The 25,673-nt window shown below is 42.9% G+C and overlaps 1 protein-coding gene across 1 annotated transcript; it reads right to left on the bottom strand.

Moving 5' to 3' along the window:
* Positions 1-215: 215 nt before the first annotated feature.
* On the bottom strand, positions 216-25,438 carry PANX1 (pannexin 1). Its single transcript, XM_014877565.2, has 5 exons — positions 25,238-25,438; positions 15,640-15,779; positions 7,532-7,755; positions 5,380-6,050; positions 216-3,750 (listed from the first exon to the last, which is right to left on the bottom strand). The coding sequence occupies exons 1-5, from the start codon at positions 25,416-25,418 to the stop codon at positions 3,665-3,667; spliced, it is 1,302 nt and encodes a 433-aa protein (XP_014733051.1). The 5' UTR covers positions 25,419-25,438; the 3' UTR covers positions 216-3,664.
* Between the last annotated feature and the right edge of the window lie 235 nt (positions 25,439-25,673).

Raw genomic sequence — 25,673 nt, 5'->3', positions numbered from 1 at the left:
GTTGGGTGGGAGTTAATTCATAGGCCAGGAATGTTGTTTGCATGGTGTTTGGTTAATCTCAATGATTATAAAAAGTTTGAGATGACTCACATCAAAGAATCTGAAGAAACAAGAGAGAAGACACAAATTTTACTATCTAAAAAGATTAAGTAGTGTTATAGTGCGAGTTCTTTGTTGCAGTCCTACAGGGGTCAATAACATGACACGAACCAAACTGATGTTTGAATATTTAATGATATAAAGCCATAATATTTTCATTACATTGTGTTACTTCAGAAATACCGTTTTTTAATGTTTAATAGGAGTAATTACTTTTTAGCATTACACTAGTAATTTAGTGTATAAAGTAAAACATTCCATTATGAGGAAAGCAGCTTCTGGCCACACAACCTGTGTGACAAAAACACACAAACTGCCCTGAATCTACAGCTAGGTTTTCATTTGTGCCACTCTCATGTGGTCTGTGCAAAGTGGTGGTCAAAGAAAAGTTTAGAAGTTTATTGGTATGACACAGCTTTGATTCTCCCCTGCTTCTGTGACTCATCTGCACCTGTACTGGGGATTAAAGCCCTCTTACCACTTCCATCCTCAGAAAACCACTCCCAACCTGTCCACTCCCTTCTGTCTTTCTGTTCACAACGTGCAGTCACGACATCCTTTGTTAATGGGGTTCTAGGCTTAGGCACTAAACTAGTCATCAAAGCTGCTATTAAAACATCCACTATTCCCAATAAGGAAAAAATAGACATAAAATATATCTTGATTCTAAAAGTGACTGACAATATCCAGAGGCAGAAAAACAGCAGGGTGCAGCTGCTTTTAGGGGCACACCATCTGCTACTATAATAAACGTTTTTACCTTCTCTCTGCAGTTTAAATCACAAGTTTTAAATCTCATAAGAGCATCTGTAAGGCAAAGCCTGTGCAGAGGAACAAGTTGCAACTTGCTTGCATTTAGAGGATGGTTAATACCCAAATGGAGGAGAGAGAAGGGGCAAGAGGGAATGGCATGGATGAAACCTGAACCTTGACATTGTCATTTTACTTTCTGGAATATTTAAAAGAGGACAGATGTAGCTGTTCCTAGAAAGAGTGCAGTGAGGAAGAGGCTGAAGATGGACTCTTTCATAAGGCCTTAATTGGAATTCAGCCCATTTTTTGAAAATGGCAAAAAACAGCAGGAGCAGTGCTACTAAGACATAAGTAGAACTGAGCTGGGTAGTTCAGAAACACAAAACAGCTGAAAAGTATTTGCTGAGACGTGGCCAAATTGTAGATAGTAAATTACATCGTGGATATGCTATTTATCATGTGCTGACATTTTCTGAACAGTTTTTCAAGGTTAAACAGATTTGGAAACAATTCATGTTGCTCTGACAATTTTATAAGAACAAAAATTAAGAGCAAAATTATAACCACTGCTGCCCTTTCCACGGCTACAGCATTTTATTAAACACTTTAGAAGACAACAACAGATTTATTGCAGCAAGTAATATTTTAAAATACAAAAGGGGAATTAGTAAAAAGTTAGGTGCATATCCAACACGAAACATGAACATGTGGCTTTCAGGAGCTTTGAATTTTAAGGACTAAAAACTCTACTTACATCAAACAATTCAAACACATCCACATCACAAAATCCCAGTATTGCACTACAGCTCCTTGTCCAAGACACACAATGCACAATGTGCACCTGCACTGCCTACATATAACAGGACCATCAGGAACACATCAGCACAGCCAGACAGAATCTAGGAAAGGTCAGAGGGATCATAGGCTTGATAGCAAAAATATGGCAGTAAAATTCAGCAGTGTGGACCACCAGTGTCCAACATAAGCCCTGTTTTGTGCTGGTAAAGCAAGAGACATTAGGATTGCAGCTGTGCTGCTGTCCTGTGCAGAGGTAGCATAAAATTATGTCTCTAAAGACTTCTTTTAAAATAAGGCTTGTCTTAGTTGAAAGCCATAAGAAAACTGAGACTTCTTGCAATGCTAGCCCTAAGTGTAGCAGCATCACTTTCAGATCCACTTGTTCAACAGCAGCTGCCAGATTCAAGATTTCTCTGAAATCTGCTCCAGCACACGAATAGTTCTGTGCAAAAATGGTAACACCAATTACTCCTGTTTGTCCCTCGTCCACAACCATATGGAATGCTAGCGGACGAGAGCACAAAAGTGGGTGACACTAAGGAACTGGAAACTGGAAGACCCACCTAGCTATAAAAGAAGTCCTCTTTTGTTTAAAAAGCCAACTTGGCAGAGGTGACAGGTAAGTCATGTCACTTACATGGACAATACAGAAAAATAAGTCAGTATATCACACTTGTGAAAAGATATACACTGCCATTGTGGTGCTTCACCCCCCTACCCACCTCACCTTGCATCTAGTATTTCAAGACAAAAGTCATTATAATACTCAGTGAAGGTTGAGGTCTTGGGCAGAGGGGACAACACTCAAGCTGAATTCTACTGTCCCCAAATGGCCCAATAACAAATCAATGTACAAACACTCCCCCTTATCTTGTCTGTTCCAATACACTTAACCATCTTTAATTAAAGTATAGCCACAATGTGTGTGGGGAGAACGACCTTTCATAGTATTTACATCTACTTCACCTTGGCTATTGGGTGCTTGGCCCTGCAGAGGCATTTGGGTGCTACTTTAATACAAGTTAGTTTGTCTTCTAAAGTGGTTTGGAAAACAGAACAACTAATAATGCATTTGATACTATAAACACGAATTCTTGAGAAAAATTCTACACATAAAAACAACTTTGACAAACCATTATAAAAATAGAACCAACTTCACTGATATCCAGTCTAAAACTCCAAGGTGGATTTGTTAGACACTAAGACCAAAACAACTGAGAGATAGAAATTAAACCAACACTTAGCTTACACATAATTACATTTTGTAAAAAAAAAAGTGTTAAGACATTATTAATATATTAATACATAGAAAATTCAAAATCCCTAATATTTACAGTACCTTTTTAACACTAGAACTGTTTGTAGTTTCTTTACCACCAGTGTCAAGTACTTAATCCTAGACATGAAAGTTGGGATGACTAACCAAGACATCTCAGGTTGAACAGAATAACCTCTATTTTTCCCATGAAGACACAGCCAGTATCAGTGGCAGCCACCATCTGGGACAGATAAACCAGATTCACTATAAAACCCCACCCACCCCCAGCCCCTCTTTTCCAGGTCAGAGACCCCAAAGTTACTTTACTTAAACCCCAGAACTGAGATGGCCACTGCTGCAGAGCAACACTTCAGAATGCAACGTGGCTGTATCTTTTTGCTACCTGTAGGGTATATTTCCCATCCCTGTCCAGCATGGAGCAAGCTCTGTCCAGCTGCCAGCTTCAACTGCATTCAATGCACATCACTTTTTATTCATGACAGAGTTGTTTTGTTCTTGTACCTCCTTGTGTGTTGATTTTTTTTTAATAAATAACGGAAGTGTAAACATGATTTTTCTGGCACATAACTCCTGATCATTATATAACAAATAGTCTGTAAACCAGTTTGGCCTCTGGGGAGCTGTCAGGAGATTGAAAATGTTGCATTCGAAGAGCAGCACCTTGCGCTGAGCGCAGCGGAGGCAGAGGAGGAGCCTTCCCAAAAACGGGCTCCGGGCTCCTGCAGCTGGGAAGCATCAGCATGAGGAATCTACAAGTCTTTGGCGAAGCCTCTTGTCTTCTCTCGTGTTCACACTGCCACTTGAACCACGGTCTGTCAGAACTGAGGAGAAGGCAAAGTTTCAGAAGAGGAAGGGCCACAAACCACTCGACGCGTTCTGGCTCACAGAGGAGCTGCCACCACGCCCGTGCTGCACTGCCACTGTCCCCACGGCCAGCACCAGGGTGCCCTGCACATCACTCTCCCAGAGCGAGCATGCACCGCTGGTTTGCCAGCACAGCCCCTAATTAAATCACTCTGACACCACAAGGGACAGAGGAAAAGATGACGACTGTGGGTGAAGCCTGCAGCTGTCCCCCCAGGCAGAAGGAGAGGGGCTGCACCAGCCCCAGCTGGTCATGAACTCAGCAGCTTCTTTCTGCAACGCATTTTAACAGAGATTCAAGCATGAGTTTGTTCTGATCTGGACAAATAAAAAATAAAAATCTTTGTTTTCATCTCAGGAAAACACTTCAATCTCAAAATTCTGCTTTCAGATAAAAATGAGTCAGATTGTCTATTAACTTTTTCAGCTCCTTGAGCCCAGATCTCCACCTTAGGTTCTTATATTTTACTTTCAAACCCACTTATCATTTCAAACATGGACAGATTTGAGAGGAAAACTATATGCTGTCAGAATTACTCTGAGCTGTTGCACAAGAGCTGGCTGCCAAAAGGGCTTCTTCTGGTTCAAAAATAATTCTGCTTGATTGTTCTGAATTGTCCTGTTGTATCAGCTGACTTATCCAAATCTCAGCCTACCACAAATGCTTGACCCAAGTACAGAGGAACAGCTAACCCCTGGGTACTGATGCTTCTTTTGTATTAATTACAGGGCATAGCTTTCTGAAGATAAAATCGATTTATTCTTTTCCTACCTTTGAAACAGCTCTTTAACTTCCCCTCAGCATTGTGCTTACATACTCAGGTAAGCTTCCAAATGTTTTAAAACATCACTTTTGGTTTATACCTCTCCCTGGATATTTGGCTTCTCTAATTCTGCACTTGAGGAAGAAACTGGTTTTGCAATTAAGATATGCCACATTTTTCAGGACAAAATCCTAGACTGTATCTTATATGAGTGATTGCTCAAGCTCACCATGGGACTGATGGGATATCCACTGTTGCACCAATCCAGACTGGCTTGGACCATTTTGATAAATATCTCTTTACAGTCAATCTTCCTTGCTCTCTATCAAAGCAGGAACAGGAGCATGTTCACTGACCCCAGTCCCATTTCCCTTCTTTTGTTATTTTCTGTTCCTCTGCCAGCAGCATTTCTGAGCATCAGACATATTTTTATATTCACCCAAGACTACTGGCAAAGCCTGCATAGAAACAGAAGCAGCAGCTACTACATTTTGGAGCTAATTTCTGAAGAGTCCTGAAGCCACCAGCTTTCTCACCACAGCTGCTTCAAGCACAACCTACCCTAGAGCTCTCCTGCTGTGTAGGGGGTCTTAAACACTTCAAACAGCTGAAGCCTCTTAGTGCCAGAGCAGAGATGTCAGCAAGGACCACCAATCTAACAAACACTTCAGGGTTTAGCTGTGCCACAGACCTACACCACCACAGTCTTCTGAGGTTACAGCACTCACACAGCAGGCAACATAGCAAGGACTAAGCAGGTCCATTATCTTATAGAATATATTAGTGAGTTTTTGGTAGGAATACACATATTGATCAGCTTACCTTGTAACTCTGTTGCATCTTTTTCCAGCCCTTCTGTAGTTGTTTCTTCAGGCTTATCCAACTCAGCGGTCCCTGGCTTCCCATCTATGGTGTCAGTCTTAATAGTACCAAGGTTTACCAAAAGCTGCATGACATCAAACTTCTCAGAAACTGAAATGTTCTCCAGCACTTTAAGGCATTTAAATGATTTAAGTTCACTCACATTTTCCTCAAGAAAGAGGAGGTAAAGGCTTAAGTCATCAAAATGCTTTGACTTAAGTTTCAGAACATCAAAAGTTGGCAAGATTTCATACACTTTGAGAAGACCTGAATTCCACCTCCATGGAACAAACATTGCATACACTACCAGGGGCATCACCAGCAGATAGACTATGAGGTTAATATAGCTGAGTACTTTGAAGACACCAACAGCAATAAGCTTGCACTGAATAACTTCTGGAACAGTTGTGTCATTCTTTAGGATCCCAGTTTTGATAGTGCAGAGAAACTCATCACTCAAAGAAGAGAGACTAATGTAGTAGCCCAGATAGAGGCATGCAATGATAATAATTACAAGTGTGAGCAAACGGCATGTAATGTATTTAATTATTAAGCACTTGGAATTCTTTTTTGTCTTCAGGTACTGCTCCACAATTGGGTATTTAAAGTAGCTTTCAGATATTTCCCACAAACTGAAAAAGAGAGGAAAAAAAACATCAAATCATATAGATCAGATGCTGCAGCATTCACCTACCTCAAATATCAACAAAACCTAGTACTCTAAAAGAGAGAAAATATTGGAAAACTTCTTAAAATCATAGAACCACAGTGGGGTTTGCATTAGAAGGGTTCTTTAAACATCATCTATTTCCAACCAATCCCCCTGCTCTGTCATGGACAGGGACACCTTCCACTAGACCAGGTTGCTCAAAGCCCCACCTAAGCTGGCCCCGAGCACTTTGAGAGATGGGGTATCTACAACTTCCCTGGGCAACCTGTGCCAGCCTCACCACCCTCACAGGGACGAATTTTTTCCTAATGCCTAATCTAAGCCTACTTTCTTACAGTTTAAAGCCATTCCTCCTTGTCCTGTCACTACATGTCCCTCTAAAAAACCCCTCTCCAGTTTTTCTGTATATCCCTTTTAGGTACTGGAAGGTGCTTTAAGGTCTCCCTGGACCCTTCTCCAGGCTGAAGCACCCCAGCTTTCCCAGTCTGTATCTGTAAGAGAGGTGTTCCACTCCTCTAGTCATCTTGATAATCCTCCTCCAGACCTACTCCAACATGTTCACGTTCTCTTATTAAGGTAAATCAAGGGTAGTTTTATTGAAGCCAATAGAATAGCAGACAAATGAAAAATATCAATGTTCTAATACAGAAAAGTTGCAAACATTTTAACTTTCTTAAGAAACAAAGAGTTCAAACACTGGAAAATGGAAAAAATGTATAGCCCTCATGGCAAAAAATTATTTTTGTTCCAGTACAAAACAGGAGCAGAAAGCAAATCCATGTGGCAAAGCAGATTCTCCAAGCACTTGTTCAATAATAGAACACTAGAAGGCTTTTTACTTCTCAAGACCTAACTCCACATTTCAGAGAAGAAACTGCACTACTTGTACCCCCACATACAGAGAGAAACAGGTACCCTGACCTAGAAGAAGGCAGGAACTGGATCTGGTTGGGACAGTGCACCAACTTGATCAGAACGGGAGGGGGTCGCTTTTGTGGGTTTTTGATGTTTGGGTTTTTTAATAATATTTTTTGACCAGAAGCTTTGCAGACCTAGATCTCAAAGAACAGGAGATGACAAGTAACTTGACAGCGTGCAAGCAACTGTCAAGAACATTGGGAACTGAGGACTGAAATATCTCTTTTCTTACACTGTGATGGGCAAAACTACTTAACACCTACTGCAACTAAAGATATCAGAATGTCTCAGGTAATAAGCAATCTGAAGAGCACATTACATGTCTTCTTTGAAAAAATGAAATGGTAAGTTCCAGCTCCAAGTGCCAAAGTAATCATTTCAGATATCTTTTTTTTTTTAACCAAACTTAGAATTGTGTCAGGTCACTATTCAAACCTTAGCAATAAATTTCTAAGGGAGTACAGATGTCACATCTGTTACAAACTTGAAGAAAAGAGCAGAGAGAGCCAAGCCCCAACATTTTACCTCTGTGTCACGTTCTCATTAGTAGCTGGAATCAAGTCAGTAGGGTCCCTGGGGTCTCCACTTCGAATGCTATTAGCAGCTTTGATTGCCCTGTTATAGGCTTTATCAAGTTCTTCCATGATAAATTTCAGGTCTGAGGAAAGGTGAGGTGCTGCAGTGAAGCGCCAGAACAAACATGGTAGATAGAGGAGGATAGCAACAAGCAGAAGGATGTATGGGAAGAACTGCAAGGAGAAAAAAAACCCAGTTAGGCTTCACCTGCATAAGTAGTAAGTCAGCCAATCACCATCATTCCCCAAAAGCATTAGGTTTCCTAGAGGCCTATTAAATCCCTATAATTTTATTTAAATTCTTCTACTAAAACCCAATTTTGTGATTATTTGGGATATGCAGGGAAGCAAAATCTCTTTTCAAACAGCTCCAGTAACTTTGCTGCTGCTGAGCTTTCCCCCCACCGAAGGGCAAAAAAAGTATGCAGAATAAAGGGTGCCATCATCCTGATAACACTTTCAATCCTCTGCATATTCAGAACTGCTGGAGATGACATTGAGAAAGACAGCATTAACCTGGAGAAAAACAAATAGCAAAGCAAAGTACCTATCAGAGAAGCTGACTGAAAGAAGATGATAGTGTCACTTAACTCTTGCTCTTCAATGTGTCACCACTGCTCATAGAAACTAATACACTTCAAACACCAGCAAAATCTTTCCTGCTTTCCATTAGCTGTCAGGAGATTAATGGATAGAGCTGCTACAGCTCTGCCTTTGCCTGCAAACACATCTGTTCAGAGTGCATGACATCCAGGGATTGGATCTAAGTGTGGCTGTAACACTTCAGGGTATTTAAATATTTTCAGATAACACCTAAATGGAAACCAACACACAGCATCAGAATGGTCTGGTGTCAATGCAGCACTGAGAAGTCAGCCCTTACATGGTCACAGCTGCTTAGGAAAGGGCTGAACCAGGTATAAAATACAAGTTTTAAGTTTTTCCATCTTTCTTCTATTTGTCAACAAGTAGTTTTTGTCATGCAATTTTAACTCCAACTCCTTCCAGCTGCAGGAAAGATGGTGTTTTCTACATACTCAGACATTATATTCCAAGTATAAAATCATACATAACATTACCCTTACAGAGACATGATGTAAGACTCGGTTAGACAAGCAGTTCATTAATGAAATGTACTGCAAATTTGGCCAACCTCTGATTCATTACATTCAGCTGCTGATAGCAAGCATGCTTAACTCAAATCCAGCATCAGTTCATAAGGAACTTTAAATTAGTTGAACAAATATGAAATAGCTGTAAGACATCACAAGTGTTACATGTACATGTTCCCATACACATTCATTGGCAAAGCCAGTGGAGATTCTTAGAGGAAGCTTCAAGTCATTAATCACTGCAAGTAGAAAAGCTACACGTACATTTGCAGGTATTTAACAAGATGAAAATCTGAACCTAATATAACTATGTTAACTTGTGTTTGCATTAATCAGGAGAGACTAAAGTTTTGCATGCACAAAGTAAGTAATTTGATGTTATGGAACATTTTATTCAGGAAAATTACTTCTAATATCACCTACCATTAAAGCAAAATCCTGTGTTATTATTGGCAGTAGGAATGCATATGATGTATTAGACCTTTAATGACCGACTTCCCCTACACACAGCAATCCATAAAAATTATGCAAAGTTCTGTCCTCACTACTGCCTCTCGTTCCTCATTACACAACAGATTACATCACAGATTCCTTCTCCCAGGCCAGAGATGTAAAACTCTGCCATGTCCAACATGTTTTGGACATCTCATCAACAGCACAAGAATTTGGTCTTCTTATTTATCGCTGTGAACAATGCCACCAAGTCTGAGTCCTGATGCCTTGGTTTACCCAAAACTTCATGGTTTCACATCATATTTTCACATCCAGGCTCTATCAGTCCTCTGAATTCTGTATTATGTAGAAATAGAAATGATCTATCTTTGAACCCATCTTATCTAAGCTCCTCTAAGCTGCTGCAACCTGTAGCATTGAAGTAGAAGGAAGCATCACTGATCCCAAGAACTGTATGGTCAAAAGTATGCCAAGGAAAGATACTGGCCCTGAAGTAAAACTCAGTTTTTCTTTTGCTGTGTAGTTATCAAGTTCCTTTTTGACATATTCAGTATAAGACTGACAAAACGAGTGGTGTGTGCAAACTGCAGTGCCCTGGTATGTTTTCTGCTATGTATTGCTGAGCTCCTGAAAGCAGGTTCTCCTGCCTTGCTTGGCCCTTAGTCTGATGGCACCCTGGAGGGGACAGCAGGCTCCCAAAGAAGCAGAGCACTTGGAAGCCAAGAGACTGCTGCAGGTCACGTCACTTGACAAGCCTTTGAGTCCTGTGCACATTCCAGGCTGTTTAAGTAAATTTGTTAAGACTCAGTTACTGTTCAGCAAGAACATGTGCATGGGTAGAGAAGACGAGGCATTTGGGCAGTCCATCTGCAGAAGCACGAAAGGTGCTAGAATCCCAAAACTGACTTTCAAAGATGCATGAGGACCACACTCTCCCAAAGGTAAAAGATAAAATTAGACTAAAGCACAAAATAGTCTGTCATCACCAGCTTCAACTCTGCTAAGATGAAGTAAATACATAGCAAAGTTAAAAGTGCATTTAAAATCACCGCATCATAAAGTCAAATATACTTTTATCATGCAAAAAGAAAAATAGCTGGAATTGGTGGAGTGACACAAAAGGCATTTTCAAGGACCTAATCTCCAGAAAGCGTGCCAGGGTATGGATAAAAATGGCTAGAACATGAAAGTAACTTTAATGGAATTTAGAAACAACAGCTTTCTAATTTTAATGCATCTTGCATCTTCAGTCCCTGTTTCCCCTGGGCAAACTATACAAGTGACTGAAAGCATTCTGACTTCCACCTACCCGACAATGGTCAAAGAGGAACCTTAAATAGCACAAAACTTTAGCTGCACAGGTCTGGGTAACAGCCTTGAGAAAATTAATTGACAGACAAAAGAATGAAGCACTGACATGCCTTCACTCATCTGACATTAAAATACATGAACATAGTGAGATGTCTCCCTCGGTTCCAATTTTTGAAAGAGCCCAAGTAAAGACACTAGTCCCCAAACAGGCTAATGACAGTAATTACACGTTTCCAGAAGCAAAGGCAGTAAACTTTCTCGGGATATGATCCTATTCCTGTTTGCAGCAATGGGAGGTGTCTCATTGGTGTTCAGCAAAAACAGCTATAAATGACTGATCATTCTAAATGAGATTCTATCCCATCTCCAAACCTGCAAGTGAATCTCAAACCCTACGTGACCTTTATCCTGCCTGTGACATACTTTGTTTTGATTTAGCTTCAAAATTGTACTTCTCTAGTTTCAATTAGCTCAAGCCATGATCACCAGTGGAGGCTGTGATGGCTGTATCCAGTTTATTCTGGACTTTAGGGGATAGATGGCAATGTGGTAGTAAAGGGCTGCCTGGAACAGTAACCCAGACCTCTTTCTAGTGTACACAAGTCAATCACCACACTCCATAAAGCAGTGGGCAGCCCAGGGCCTGTTAAGTGTTCCTGCATGGCTACAGAATGCATGCCAGGTTCTCCCCTTGAGCAGGGATACCTCTCAAGGTTACTCCTCAAGGCTGAGAAATTCCTTGCTGTAACACACTGTCTATAGGTGATTAACAGCATGCTTGAAATCTCAACTAAGTGATATAAAGGACTGACAGTGCACATATAATCAGATATAAACTGTTGAGAAGTCTGGGACTAAGCTTGAACCTAGCCACACCTGAACTCCCCTCTGAGAAGTTTAGATTACAAAGGGTCCTTTCTGAACCTCATGACTCAAGAGGGTCTCCCTAACAATTCTCATTCTATCCTCCATGCACTAATTAATGAAGTGTATCTTCCCACTGAATCTTGATGAATCACTGTCACATTTACCATTGAACTGTATTAATTCACTGTTTTTTACCAACACATTGCTGCTCATCTCTTATGAGTGAAGTGGATGACTCCATCTGCAAGAGACTGAAGTAGCATTACACTTTCAAAGAATTATTTATAAATGCATCTGCATATGGGTATCCTTGCTCTGGCAGCCCTTAATCTCTCTGGGAAGGGTTTACAGGTGAAACACGAGGAGCTCTCAGTCAATTAAATAGTACAAACAATGACTAACTAGAACCAGATAAAAATCATGACTATAATGTATCATCAATACAAGGAATAACCCCAAGGTTTGTTTTGGTGTATTCATAGAAAAGTGACTCAAAGAACAACTCAAGGGTTCATGGTAAATCCTACTTCTTTTACAAAAAGTGAGTGTTTTCACATAATTTTACTTCATGCATATACAAAGACTACAGACCCATTCTCTGCAATGCTTTCAGTGATCCCAAAGCACTTGTCCTGCACTTTGAAAGACCTGAGCCAGACAACTGACCTCTCCTGGCTGTACCACATGTGAAGACCCCTTCTTTCAGTTAGGTGAACTGTTTGCCTGCATTTCATAGGAGTACAAATCTCCTTCTGAATAACCTCTTCTTTGCTTACCTTTATCTTCTTTGCTTCTCCCTAATTAATAGCAGCCTAGAAAATACAGTAATTAAAAAAATCCCTAGAAGACTCTTGATTATAGGCAGCTCCACCCGAGCAGTCCAAATCTCAGGGCTATAAAGTGGTTATCACTCAGTGTTCAACCACCCCTCAACTTGCTTGGTTGCTATCAAGAGTCAATAAGATGATGCTCACTGTCCTCCTGCTTGAGTTTTTATAAATTTCTCTGTGCACTATGGATTAAAAAGTCTTCACAGTGAAGTCTCCTCCTCTTCTCCTTCACTAGACTGTGAGGACTGCCCACACACAATGGCCAAAAGCTTATCTTCTCCTTCCAGTTAAGGATCAAGAAAAGTTCTACCAAAATAACTTGTCAGGTGGAGCATTCATCTTTAGAGACAATAACCAAACTATCTGCACAGGGCAGGCAAATACAAAACTCCTCCATCCCCCATCACCACTGACTGTCTGTCTTTACTACTCACCTCTAGAAACCAACATCTGTGTTCTGACACTTCAGACAGACACAAGTAACCTCTTAGGGGAATTAAACCTGAATGGAAAATCCCATAAGAAAACAGAGGCAACAAAATAGTGAAGCCTGACCAGGGTAAGTTTCATCAATGACAAACCTGAAGAGGACTCTTGCCAAAGGACTCAACCATATAATCATTTTGACAGCTCTTCCACTGACAAAAAGGTGGAAATCTTAGCACTAAACTAAGAATGCAGACAGAACCTACCACAGTCTCTTTACATTTACCTATCTGCAGGTATTTTCTTCACTGAATTGTGCATTTTAGTACACAACTCATTTTGCTTCCTGATAAGGGTTATTCAGTGTGAAGAGTTTCCAAGATCACTGGAAATTTCAGAACTCTTGTTCTCCATGGAAAGAGGTCCTGGGCACCCTCTAAGAGCTCACTGACCACTAGAGAGTCAAGGAATGCAGAAGTTTGCAGTATGCTCGTTTTCAGTTTCCAAACTGATAAATTCGACCCCCGGGAGAGATCTCCTAGAGTAGAAAGGACAACCAGTAAAGGTGCCAAGCTTTGGGGAGTGCCCAGAACTAAAACTTACATTTTACTGTTCAAAAACCCAAAAATCCCAGAGCAGACTTGAACTTGAAGGGAGATGGCAAGGTTTCAGTTTTCCTGTAATGCAACCTGGGCTTGATAATCCTCCAGAGCAACCACGTGCTGAGAGCAAAAGCAGTGCAGGTTACTACAAGTTGGCTTCTTCACCAAAGAACTACCTGCTCCTATATCCTCTCTGTGCACACTGAGTACTTCTGACAGAGCACAGAGAGCATGCCAGAAGGAAATCCCTCCATTTTAATCAGTAATGGGGCCTATAATCTCATTCCCCCAAAAACCTTAATATAATGCCTCCTTAGGCAGTTTTTATGGAGCCTTCCAGCATGCCAATACAGTGAGACACTAAGTGAGTCAGTTTTGGAAAGACCCTGAGATGTCCTGCAAATAAAAGCTCTGCTTCCCAGAAATCAGGAAAAAAGTTTTAAGTGTTCTTTTAAGAAGAACTGGGCCTAACAACCCCTGCTGTTCCTACGTGTGCATCCTCTGCATCCCTGCAGAGTCAGGTCTCCACTGACCTGAGCACAGCAGTCTCCCTTTTCTCCTTAATATCACTGTGCTCCCAAAGGCTCTGCTCCAGCCATTTTTAATATTATTATCTAGCAAAAATCTGTAGAGCAATGAGCTTGTGCATACTTTGCAGTGCAAGGCTGGAGGGAGAACCCAAGTCTACCTGCAGAAGTGAACCCAAGTCACTCAGCAGCTGTTGGCCCTGGATGCAAAGAACAGCCTTCAGATACCAGAGTGGGAACCAAAGTTCACTGTCAAACAGCTGTAACACCACTCCCTCCCTGTAAACTTTTAAAGGATGGAGGCTGGTGAACAACCAAAAGTGTATTAGTTAATACTGAGCTCCAAAGAGCATCTGCAAGTCCCAGTGTCTGGGTCAGAAGGGTGGGTGGCTAATCATAGATCTAGGAAGATGAGTCACCAGCCTCTGTTACAGCCCCTGGCTCAGCTGGGCAGATGCACTTGCAGCAGACAGTCTGCAGGATATTTACAAGGAAACATCATATTCCATACACGTCATGGACAAACTGCAGCAATTTCTGATACAGCACTCATCAGCAAATTAACATGGGTTGCATCATAAAAGTATGAGTGTTTAAGCTATTTGTGGTTGGCAAACAAGCAGACTTAGTGCTATCAGCAGGTGACTACCACATGAAATTCAAGATAAAGAATTTGGGTAACAAGAGCTCATTCCCTCAAGGGAAAGGGGGGGGCAGCAAGACATCCAGGTTTGCAGGTGGAGTTTCCAGTGCTGTGAGATGTTCCAGCAGCTTTGACTGGTCTCCACAGAAGGTCTGGCTGAAGTGGAGTCCTAACTGTGCAAGGAAGAGTTCAGGCTAGAAACCAACAAGTTTGGCTTTAATATTCATGAAACACATTGGGTCAAGGTTATCAGTGAAGCTAATTGGAGAAGGCAGCAGTAAATCCTCAACTAATGATTTGAGTCACCAAACAAATCAGAAACAGCCTTGAATAGTCTGTCAGCGATTATAGCACCAGATGACTGAAAATAAAATCTGAGGCTCAGGATACAGAAGTAAAAGCCAGAAATACAGGTGCTGCAGGTCCCATACCTGAGCTCCCTCTAGCACTGGGTTCTCCTCTGCTCCCAGGTGCCAGGGGTTTATTTGCTGGGGCAAGCAATAAAACAGCTGAGGAAGGCAGAACACAGATTTGCAGAGCCCAACAAGCATTTCTTACTTTGGCATCAGCCCTGCTCAAGCAGGCCAAAGCTGCCTCTCGAGTTGAGTCAGCTCCAGGCACTGGCATGGCATTAACTCAGTGTGTAATTCCTGCCAAACCTCAGCTAACTGCTTTGAGCCAGCTCAAATATCTTAAAACCCACTGCACTTTTAACCCATAGAACAAATCTCTTTCTGTGCTTTATATGATGCTGCTTTACCTGAAGCAATGAAAGCCAGGTCATGGTTTGCCTGTGGACATGCAGAAAAGCCTGCTGAAGATAGGGGTTAAACCTGTTGGTACCAGTGAATAATTTCATCTCTCCCAAAATGTCTATCTGCCACAAGTCTCTCTCCATGCACAACCAGCCAGGAGTAACACAATAAAAATATAAAGTGTTTTTATTATTCTGTTTTCCTAAAATAAGCTTTTGATACAAGCATTAAGGCAGTTGTCGTGTCCTGTATTCCAGTTTTAAAATAGTTCCTGACTAAAGCCAAATGAAGCATTCACTCCAGGACAACATAACAACATTAATATTACTCTTCTGTCAGACCCTTTATTTTAAAGCAGAAAATACCTTCTCTAGTACTACCCTCTTTGGACATAAGGGAAAGAAAACATTCTAAAAATAAAAAGCCAAGTCAAAGGCAAGGACTTCAACACAGCAGAGAAACACGAAAAGTGAGACAAAGGTAGGTTTCAATGTGGGAATAACTTTGCCAGGAGATGGAGATCTATACATACTTTATGCAGCCACAGGGGTATGTTTTCTAAGTTGTTGTGGGATGGTTGCCTCTGCTGCACAGCTGCCCAGCAGTAGGAGTCCACATAAGCAGCTTGTCGCCAGGAGAAAGAGCTGGGTGCAAAACAGCTTATCTGAGCACCTGGGAAAACAAAGCAAAAGTTATTGCAGCCTCGAAAGATTAAAAAAAAAATAAAAAGCAAGAAAACAAGTTGAGGAAGAAAAGCGCACATTTACGATGTTATGGTATCCAAGGTTATCAGGTTAAACGATCAGACAAAGCACAGCAGTTCTGCAGGGAGGAGGGTCCTGATCTCCCACTGCACCCAAAGGCTGCCACTCCCACAGGGATCCATCTAAGGATGACTCCTAAGGCTTGAGACAGCATATTAGAACACCTATCTTTTAGGCCTATTTCTGTAAGTTTTGTGGGGAATGTGATCTTAAAGACCTTTCTCACTTGCACTTAACTCAGTTTGGCCAAAGAGAAACTAAAAAATACAAAGACTGACCAGATCAGGCCAGAGGCAACAAATGCCATCACATACCATTGTGTCAAAACTTCCCAAAAGCACAACCTACAGCTCACATGTCTGTTTTAATAAGACCTCAAACACCATTCTTGCAGCCCAGAAGTCCTTGCAATGATGGAATGGCAGATTTTCCCAGGGTGCTGCCACTTCTGCCTCTGAGACTGCAAATTATTTGGAGGGGTTCAAGTTATATCTGTGAAAACAAGGATTTCCTCCTGTAATTTTTGGCAGAGAAATTGTGGCTCCAGACACCTCCAAAGGGTGCCAGGCCTCTCCTCATCAGTGCAGTGATGTGCTGTGGCCAAGATTACACATAGCACTGTCATTCCCATTTATTCCCAGGACCTCTCCGGCTGCTCGGGAGCTCCAAATTAAGATCAAAGCCCTAACTGACAGCAAGGGCAGCTATTTGCCAGCCTTAGGGTCAAATTCTGCTCTGGCCAGTCAAAGGCACCAAGTGACTGCTCCCACAGCATACCTCAACCAGGAAGAGTGGCTATGGGACATGGAGTATCAGTGGCTCCTCAGGTAACACCAGTAAAAGAGGATGAAGGGGTTCAACTTTCTTTCTGAAGCTTTGATAGTGAAAGCAATTCCCTCAACACACACACATTTCCACCAGACTTTCATAAATGTTGCAACAGGATAGTCATTTCACCAAATAATTGCACAGAGTGGACATGGCTCTTCCATGAACATTTCTTCTAAGAGCAACACTTCCAACAATTAGCCAATATCAAAGAACCAATGGAGAAAAATATTGCTATATTTTTTTCTCCCTTAACATATTCATCTAAGTTATGCTAATGGCATTGCTGTGTGCTTTATGGGAGTACGTATGTAATATAAGACCATCATTTGTCGTGCGGTTCTGCTAGTTTAGTTTCCAGAGAATAAGAACTTCTTTCAGAAAAGGAGCCAACTGCATTGGCCTTGTAACTTGTACAGCCTCTTTACAATGTAGCAGATTCAAGGACCTTTATGAATGAAAGCCTTTCCATATGAGTCACTATTATAATTCTTTCTAGGGCTGTAGTATCATAAGGACATGGTTTGATCGTCATGGTTGGACCTGTCACAAGTCTCCCTTATGGAAACCAAGTTACTGTTTATCAGAGCAGAACTCAGAGCTCATGTGATTTAGCAAAGTTAGCACCAGACCAGCACTTCCACTCCCCCAAAGCCTTGGGAGTTTCTGTTTTCCAGATGATTTCTATTAGTTGTGGAAACCCAAGAAAAATACATTGCAGGAAAAAAAAATAGGGGGGAGAGAAAGAAAGAAGAGAAAAAAGCAGGCATTTAATGTCTGCTCTGCACTGGATAGGGACAATTCACACCCTGCTCTCATTACTTAACCAATCTCCTGCTGGTGGCTGTGCACAGTGTGGAGCAGCAAACAAGTGACCCTTTCAAAAGAAGAGCAATGGAGTGTTCAGGAAGATGCTTTGTCTTATTCATGTTTGTATATCCACAAAAAGAAACACATTCCATGTGTTCATTCTCATCAACGGGTGGAACACCACTTAAAGTCATGGAGTGTTTAAAAGGCAGGAGGGTGAGGAAAAAGGCAGGCGGGCCCCTTCTCCAAAACCAGTGCTGAAAAAGGCAACCAGCCTCCAAAATGTCATGTGCACAACATCACACCAGAATAGCTACAGCGACGCCAGAGCTGCAGCAGAGCAGTGACCATCACTCACAATCCCCTGTGTCTCAGCAGGGACGCTGGAAGCCTGACTTGGGAGTCAAGCAGATAGAGTTCAGCCTCAAGCAGGGAGACACTGCAGTTGTTGTACTGGTTTTTGATTAACTGACTGCAGTCCTGTTTGTAAACACTTGTTAATTCAAATTACAACTTTGCAGTAATGGTAGTAATGTTAGGACTTATACAGGGAAGATGTTTTTGTGCATCGTCCATACAAAACACAGACCATTACATGCCTCCAAAAATGGTCACCATTTTCCACCTTTTTTTCCTTCCTTCCTTCTCTCCTCCAAAGGAGTAATAGTAGTATATATAGAGAGAGATAATTTACTTCATGTTGGACTGTTCTGGAGGAAGTTGAAAAGAAAATCTATAGTTCCTATTGGAGAAATCTGGCACAGGGATACTTGCCTTCCTCAGACCTGCTGTGCACACAGCTATGCACAGGGCTAGTTTATGAGAGCCTAATAGTCCTCTGCTATCACAGGAACAGCCTCCTGGCTTGGTGACATGAAGCTATTCCTGTCCTTTGCTCACACAAATAATAGCTTGGGAAAGAGAAAAGCAGCAAACAATCCCATAACATCAGGGAGATAAAGCACACAGCAAGAAGGATGAGGAATAACAAATGACTGCATTTGTTAAGCAGTTGTCCCAACAGTCTTTGGCCAATTTATCATTACACTTGGCAATGAACCTTTTTTGTAATAATTTCCTGATACTAAATTAGCTTTGGAGAGGGAGCAATAGGGATTTGACTTCTACTTTTGCAAAGAAAGGAGGATAAAAAAGGCAGCCCTAAAGACAGGCCGCCCAAAAGAGCTGCAGAAAACTAAGGCAGCAACAGGTGTGCAGCCACATATGATGAAAGGACACTTTTCCAAGAGTGCTAAGATTACCAGATGGAGCTGGTTGGTGGCAGCAGGAATCACTTGCCGGCATGCAACTGAGTGCAGAGCACAAGCCTGAGTCACTGCAGCCAGTGCACAGGAAGGGTGAGCTGTCACCCCACGCAGCTGTGGCACATCTTAATGGGTGCCTTGCCAATAAACCTCCAGCTATTGCCCCCATGTCTGTACCAGGAATATCCTTTTTTTCCCTGCAACTAGGTCTTTTGCAACTCCTACACAGGAAATCTATGTATGAGAAGAAACTCTGGGAAGCCCAAGGAAATCTCAAATTGAAAGGAGAATCCCCATTCAGTACTGGACTGCTTTGCTGAATCCAATGTAGGATGAGCTGAGGGATCAGCACCCTCTGGCTGCATTCTTTACAAAAGAGAGGGTAAAGCCAGCAAGCCAGACTGGTTTCCTCTTCAGTGGCTCAAAACCTCTCTGCTGACTTACACAACTAATTAACAAACTGCAACTAACAGACAGGACTTTCAGGAATCAATGCTAACCATAGGCTTAGCTATTTTTCTTGAACCAGGATCAAATTATTACAGTTGACAGAATTAAACCTTCAGTAAGTAAATATTTAGATTGCAATACACTGCAGTCACTGCAAAAAGATTTGCATACACTTGGAGGAAAACCTGGCCATTAACTATTACTATAATTTCCCACAAGGCAAAATGAACTTGCCATGATATCAAAACATCTGACTTCACTTAGCAAGAATTATGCTCTTTAGTAGCCACTAAAGAAAAATCTAAACAAGAAAATCAAGACACACATAAACAATGTACAGACTGCCAGGCACGGCACCATCCAACGTGCATCCTCCACACCAATATTAAAAAAAAAAAAATAAAGAATGAAAAAAGGAATCCCAACGCATCCCAAAGAAGAAACAAATGTACATGTGAGTATACAGGTGTACACGTATGCAGAGCAGACCTGAAGGAATGACCAAAGTGGAAGTTTGGGTGAAACAGAATCTGTTGAAGAAGGAAGTATGGAGCAAATGGGTGCACTGGAGAAAAGAACCTCTTCCCAGAGGTACTTTTGCTGTGGAGTACTAGCAGAATATGAGGCTCAGGTGATATAATGTTTAAATGAAGTGGGTCAGAGGAATTAGCAGGTATAGTTCTCTCTCTACCAGGCTGCAAGTTACCCCTCAGAGAAGTCTCAAAGTCATGCAGTGGGAAAAGAGCTAGGTATTTATCAAGCACAACCTTCAGAGTGAGAAGTTTTTTGATTCATGGGGAAAAAGAATTTTGAATTAAATTTCTACCACCGAGATTTAAGGAAAACAAAAAAACGTTTCCGTTTGTCTTAAGGAGAAACATTTCAAAACAGTTGCAATGACTATCTAGCTTCCCTGCCAACATGGGCGGTACCCAAACCTCAGGCAACACCAGAGATTCTTTATACACCAATGATTCTTTCTACATTTACTCCGGCAGCTCAAGCAGCTTACCATCATTTCCACAGGAAATGTAAAGCTGGCTCTATTGGAATTAAACAGAAAAAAATCTTACCAACAGCTGAAGATGCCCACCCAATGACAGTTTAGAAATTGATATTACAGCAAATCTTTGTACAAGTTTGTCCTGGCTGCCCAGGCAGGAACTGCCCGATGCTGGAATTTCTGTTCTCTCCTGAGTGCTCCCTACATGCCAAAGAGCAGCACAGTACATCCTGCTGGGATCTGCCCCTCTGCTGACAGAAGTCCTCAGCCTGTCTGGGCTGAGACTACCCACACACTTGTCTCAGTTCTTCATTAATGCTCTGGGTTTCACAGCATCCTGCTGAATTAAATGCAAGGTGTGCAAATGTCAACTGTTAGCACACAGCCTGCTTCAGCAGCACTGGGAGGGGTTTTTCCAGCTCTCAGCCAGCAGCTGCCATAGTCTTTGGCTTAATTACACCCAACCCAACTTTAGCCTCTAGCTCTTACAAAGTCACAAGGTAGAATTATTTCCTAAAAGCCTCCCCATGAACTTGTGAGCATGAAGGGAGAGGGACATCAGCAAGGAGGATCAGATGGAGCAGGAAGAGAGGAAAGGAGCCCGATTCAAGACTGGTTTTTTTCAGTATATTTGCTGTGATTTAGTCTCACAATTGGATTTTCTTTGTTCCATTTTCTATACATTTTATTCTCATGACTGCTTCAGACACATGATTAACTTATACAGAAAGATACAGGCCCAGCTGGATGTGCATTAAGGGGCACTGATGCCATCATGGCTCCTACAGAAGCTTCTGGGATGCAGCACCCCAGAGTTACCCACTAACATCCTTCACTCTGGTTTTCTGCCAGCCAAAGCCCCTCAAACCCCACAGACAGCCAAGTGCAAGGATGGAAGCTAAAAAAATAAACTGGGTGAAAAAAGCACCCATAAATTAGGTGGAAAATGAGCAAGGAAATAAGGATTGTCACCACTGGGCAAGTCCAAAGTGGTCAATGAGGACATTAACCCCATGGTGTGTAGAGCATGAGGCAAGGCTCCACCTTCCCACCTCTGAGCACCCCCCAGCATGGTAAGATGCACCAGAGAGAAATAAGATGGTTTTAGTGCAGCAAATCTCCACTTCGACAGATTCATGCAGATGCTGTGGGTTGGCCCATGGTCTGGTACTTCCTAACCCAGTATCCTGCCACAACTGATAGGCCAGGAGCACTACCCAAGCCTTAATTACAACCAAGTTTCTCAGCTGTCATTACTCAACATGTGATGGTTTCTGTGCCCTGTAATGATTTACAAGGTGTTTTCTTATATGATAAAACAGAGATGCTAAAACATGTGGATTACTTCATCCCAGCCACATATGAGCCATGCACAAAAAAAACCCAAACCAAACATGTAGTAAGGGTTGCTGTGGCCACCACAAAATTCCATTCTTCTTCACTCTCTCCCTCCCTTCTTGTGTCCCTTTCCAGCAACCACCTCCCTGCAGTGAATGCAGCCAGTACGGGCTGCCCATTGCACAGCTGTGCCTGGAAGCTGCTGTATGCAGCAGGTCAAACATCATTCGGTAACAAGCACAGATGAGCAGCTCACTGTTGCCTTCCTACAGAAAAAGATGGAAATATTTGACGTTGAGTGGACAGCTCTCACATCTGCTTTTCTTTCAGCTGCAACCCGAGACAGCCATTGATAGTTTTTCCAGAACTAAGCCAAATTTAGCCAGAAGCCAAAATGAAGCAGCTTGTTTCGATTTCCTCTCTGCTCAGGGCTGCAGCATCCTGCTCCAAGCAGTACCTTGGAATAAATATCTATGTTTTCAGCCAACCTGTTTACAGCAAGAAAACACATCTTGCAATGCACACAACCTGGGTTCAGAAACTGGAATCTCAATCCCGACTCAGAGCTGTTCTTACTAAAAATGGCACAGATAAAATTCTATTCATTTCTGGCTCATACACTGCTGAGGTTACCCCATCTTTCAGAGGTTTTTTTCCCCCTTTATAAGAAGAATTGCTGATTTAGCTATATATAGATGGTTTCTGTTACCATACTATCTGACCACCTCTAGTATAATTTACCCAAGAACTGCAAAATAATAAGGAAATAATATTAAACAACAATAAAAGGAATATACAGATACAACACAATCCTCACAATGCTATTGTTATTTCCATTTTCCCGTTCTCAGTATATATATAATTGCATAAAGTTATGTAAAATCGTGTAAAACAAGGTCTAGCTGCAAAGAGGTAACAGGTGCAGGACTTCAAGCAGCAAAGATTCCCAGGGATAGCAGACAACAGCTCAATCACTGCTTAACTACTACCAGAAGCAGCTTTAAATCCTCACAAAACTACAGCTCACCATGGGTTTCTAAAATATAGCCAAAAGTGAACTCAGGTTAGTTCTCCTCCTGCCCCTGGAGAATGCCAAAGTGGATGCAAGCACTAATCCCAGAGTTTCAGCAGTGCTCACTGGCTAGGTGCTGCAGGTGAGTTTTCCACACCTCCAGCAGAGAAATCCTCTGATTCAGCTGGAATCTCATTTATTTCCTTAAACTCCCATAAAAACTAGAAGTTACTTGGCGGCTTCACAAAACTTCCATAGCCTTTGTAAACATTTTAATAACTTTGCACAATTAAGAGCAGCCATGTGTAGGAGGAAAATTGCAGGTGTCTGACAGCACACTGCAACAGAACAGGAAAGCACAACAGGAAGGGAAGGTGACAGGATGAAGTGCCAAGAGAACCCGAGGTGGGAAGAATGCAATTATCCCAATAAAAATAGGAGCCGAGCATTCATTTTTGGAAAGGGTGTTCAGTTTTTGGACTCTGAGGCAGCTATTTCCACCAAACACTTTCACATCCACCTCCGAGTTGTTCTTTTTCAGACCTAACAATGAACCCTGACATCTTCCCCTCAGTTTAGCAGTCCTGAGCTTTTTCAGAGCATGATTACATCACAAAGTGTTTGAAAACAAACCTTGCTGCCTATTTTATTGCTGGTTGAACACCACAGCACAGACAACCAGGCATTCCCAGCCCCTCAAATCCTCAGTGTTCCCCCAAATGCCTTAATGGAAGCAGTTTTGGGCTGTCCCATAAGCAGCCAGCCTGTTGAGCTGCAAGGACTGTGTGGGAAATCGGTGACAGCTGTCACAGCAGCATGGCTGATTTACTATCACTTTCTGTGTGGACACCACGTGGTGCAGTTTCACACATGCCCGGAAATAACAACAAAAAGTACTTCTCATATTTACTTGCATATTTATTTTGCAAATAAAGAAGTTCAGTTTTCAACCCAATGATTTCTAACAGGTTCTCAGGATCATAAACAAAAAGAAACACTAGCAAGATGCAGCCCATGTTTCTATTCTTGCTTTATGAATCTACTGCACTCACAGATTCAATCTGAAGCAGTTTTAATATTGAAATAATTGAAAGACAGGAACTTAACTCATCTGAAAGAAAGACACACTTCACCGAGCTCTGCAGTTCAACTGTGTGTTTGATCTTTGTGTAAGGGAGGAAAATGAAAGAAATAAAAGAGACATTGGTGCACAGGCACTGTTTCAAAGGATCTAGTACCTCTAGAGTAGAAGAAGAAAGAAGAATTAAGGGGCCCACATACAAACTACTGTATGGAAACGCAAACCCTCTTTTTCTTTGTTTTAAGAGTAAGAAGTATGCATATATCAGTAACAGATCTAAAACTAAAAGAAGCAGGTTAGAGTACAGAAATATGGATGTATCCATCCAGTTTCTGGATGAACAGAGCTGCCACGGGGCTTAGACCTGGTATCAGCATTCCCAGTCTGGATGTCCTCCACTCCCCTGCACTTATTGCAGGCCACAGTGACGTGGTGCACATCTTGTGCAACAGGTGTGTAGCCTTTTGTAAATATAGCAATATGGGGCATCTTATCTCTTAAACAATCTGGTATTTGACTAATGCTGTTCATGATGGCTTTGCACAGATTCAACACTCATTCAAAGTCCCATTCCAGTTTCCACTCTCCTGATATCCACTTAACTCAGTCCTGTAGACAGTGGAGATCAGGTATGTAACACTGAATGCCAATGAACAGGTACATGGAGTAAATAGAACCAAATCTTTGAAAGGCTGGAAACCCTGTGATTCACTCCTGTCTCAAAATGGATAGCATTGCTTATTCACCTTTGGAATCTTCATTTATATAGCGCTATTCTTAGCAAATCATAGAAAGGCTTGGGTTGGAGGAGACCGTAAAGATCATTTAGTTCCACTCTTCACGCCAAGCGTTGCTGCATAATCACTTTTGTAACTTGGGGAGGTGGGTAAATAAAAGCACAGTAAAATAATTGTGGAATTTGGCCTTTTACCTGCAAAGCATAGTTTCATCTACCGAGTCACAGCGGGAATTGAAAACTGAACTGGAACAGCTGCAGGAGGGCAGAAGAGCAGCGGAAAGCTTTAGAGAGCTCTCCCACTGCCCGTCGTGCGGGTGACCCCACCGAGCCGCCTGCAGCACAAAGGCAGAGCTCCGACAGCCCCTCTCCTGGCCCTGACAGCTGCTGAGCGACACCGAGATCCCACTGCCAAACACAAACACTCCGAGCTCCGGGAGCGGCAGCAGCCGGGCAGCTCCGGGGCACATCCCGGCTGGCTGCTCCAGCCCTGAGCTGCGCTGGGAAACAAAGAGAGCCCCGGCTCCAGCGCTCCCCATCACTCCCACGGGAGAAGATGCGCCGGCTGCGCTGACAAAGCTCCGGCTCGGTGCTGGCAGAACAGCGGCGGCCAGGGAATGCCCAGCGAGGAGGAGGGCCGGCCGGGAAGCCCAGCACACCTGGATGAGCCTGCTGCCAGGGATGCTCTCCAGGACGTCTGTTTTCCGGGAAGGCAGCTTCCCTTCCCGCGGCCCAAAGGCGCCCTCTGCCCTGCCGGCAGCCGAGCCCCCCCGAGCGCCGCGTTCCCGCCCCGCCGAGCCCTTTGTCCGCCGCGAACCGGGAAAGGGGGATTGCCGGAGTTACCGATGGACACCTCCTGGGCGAAGGCGAGCGAGATGAGGAGCAGCGGCAGCCCCACGGCGATGCAGGTGACGATCTTGTCGAGCGCCAGCTCCAGCCGCAGCCCCTTGTAGCGGGTGTCGGGCGGCTCCTTCAGCAGGAAGTCGGAGAAGACGTACTCGGTGGCGATGTGCGCGATGGCCATGGCGGGCACGGCTGCGCTGGGCCACGCTGGGCTGGCCTGGGCTGGTTAATTGGGCCGGGCCCCGCCCGGCTCGGCTCGGCTCCGGAACGCCCCCGCAGCCCGGCCCGGCCCCGCCCAGTGAGGGGCGCGGAGCGGAGTCCTGCAGGTCGGAAGAGGGACTGCGAGCACGGGGTGACAGAGTGGCTTGGCTTAGAAGGGACTTTGAATATCATCCTGTTCCAGCCCTGCTGTGGGCAGAGACACCTTCCACTAGAC

The sequence above is a fragment of the Sturnus vulgaris genome, chromosome 2, assembly GCF_052056855.1.
Source record: "Sturnus vulgaris isolate bStuVul1 chromosome 2, bStuVul1.hap1, whole genome shotgun sequence".
NCBI classification, from domain to species: domain Eukaryota; kingdom Metazoa; phylum Chordata; class Aves; order Passeriformes; family Sturnidae; genus Sturnus; species Sturnus vulgaris.
This window is presented reverse-complemented; position numbering and strand designations above follow the sequence as displayed.

Excerpts from the sequence above, each read along its gene's own strand:
- PANX1 (XM_014877565.2), bottom strand. The coding sequence starts at position 25,418 with ATGGCCATCGCGCACATCGCCACCGAGTACGTCTTCTCCGACTTCCTG. Across the intron at positions 15,780-25,237 it reads CGCCCAGGAGGTGTCCATCG|GTGCTCAGATAAGCTGTTTT; the intron begins GTAACTCCGGCA and ends TTGTTTTCCCAG. Across the intron at positions 6,051-7,531 it reads AATGAGAACGTGACACAGAG|TTTGTGGGAAATATCTGAAA; the intron begins GTAAAATGTTGG and ends TCTCTTTTTCAG.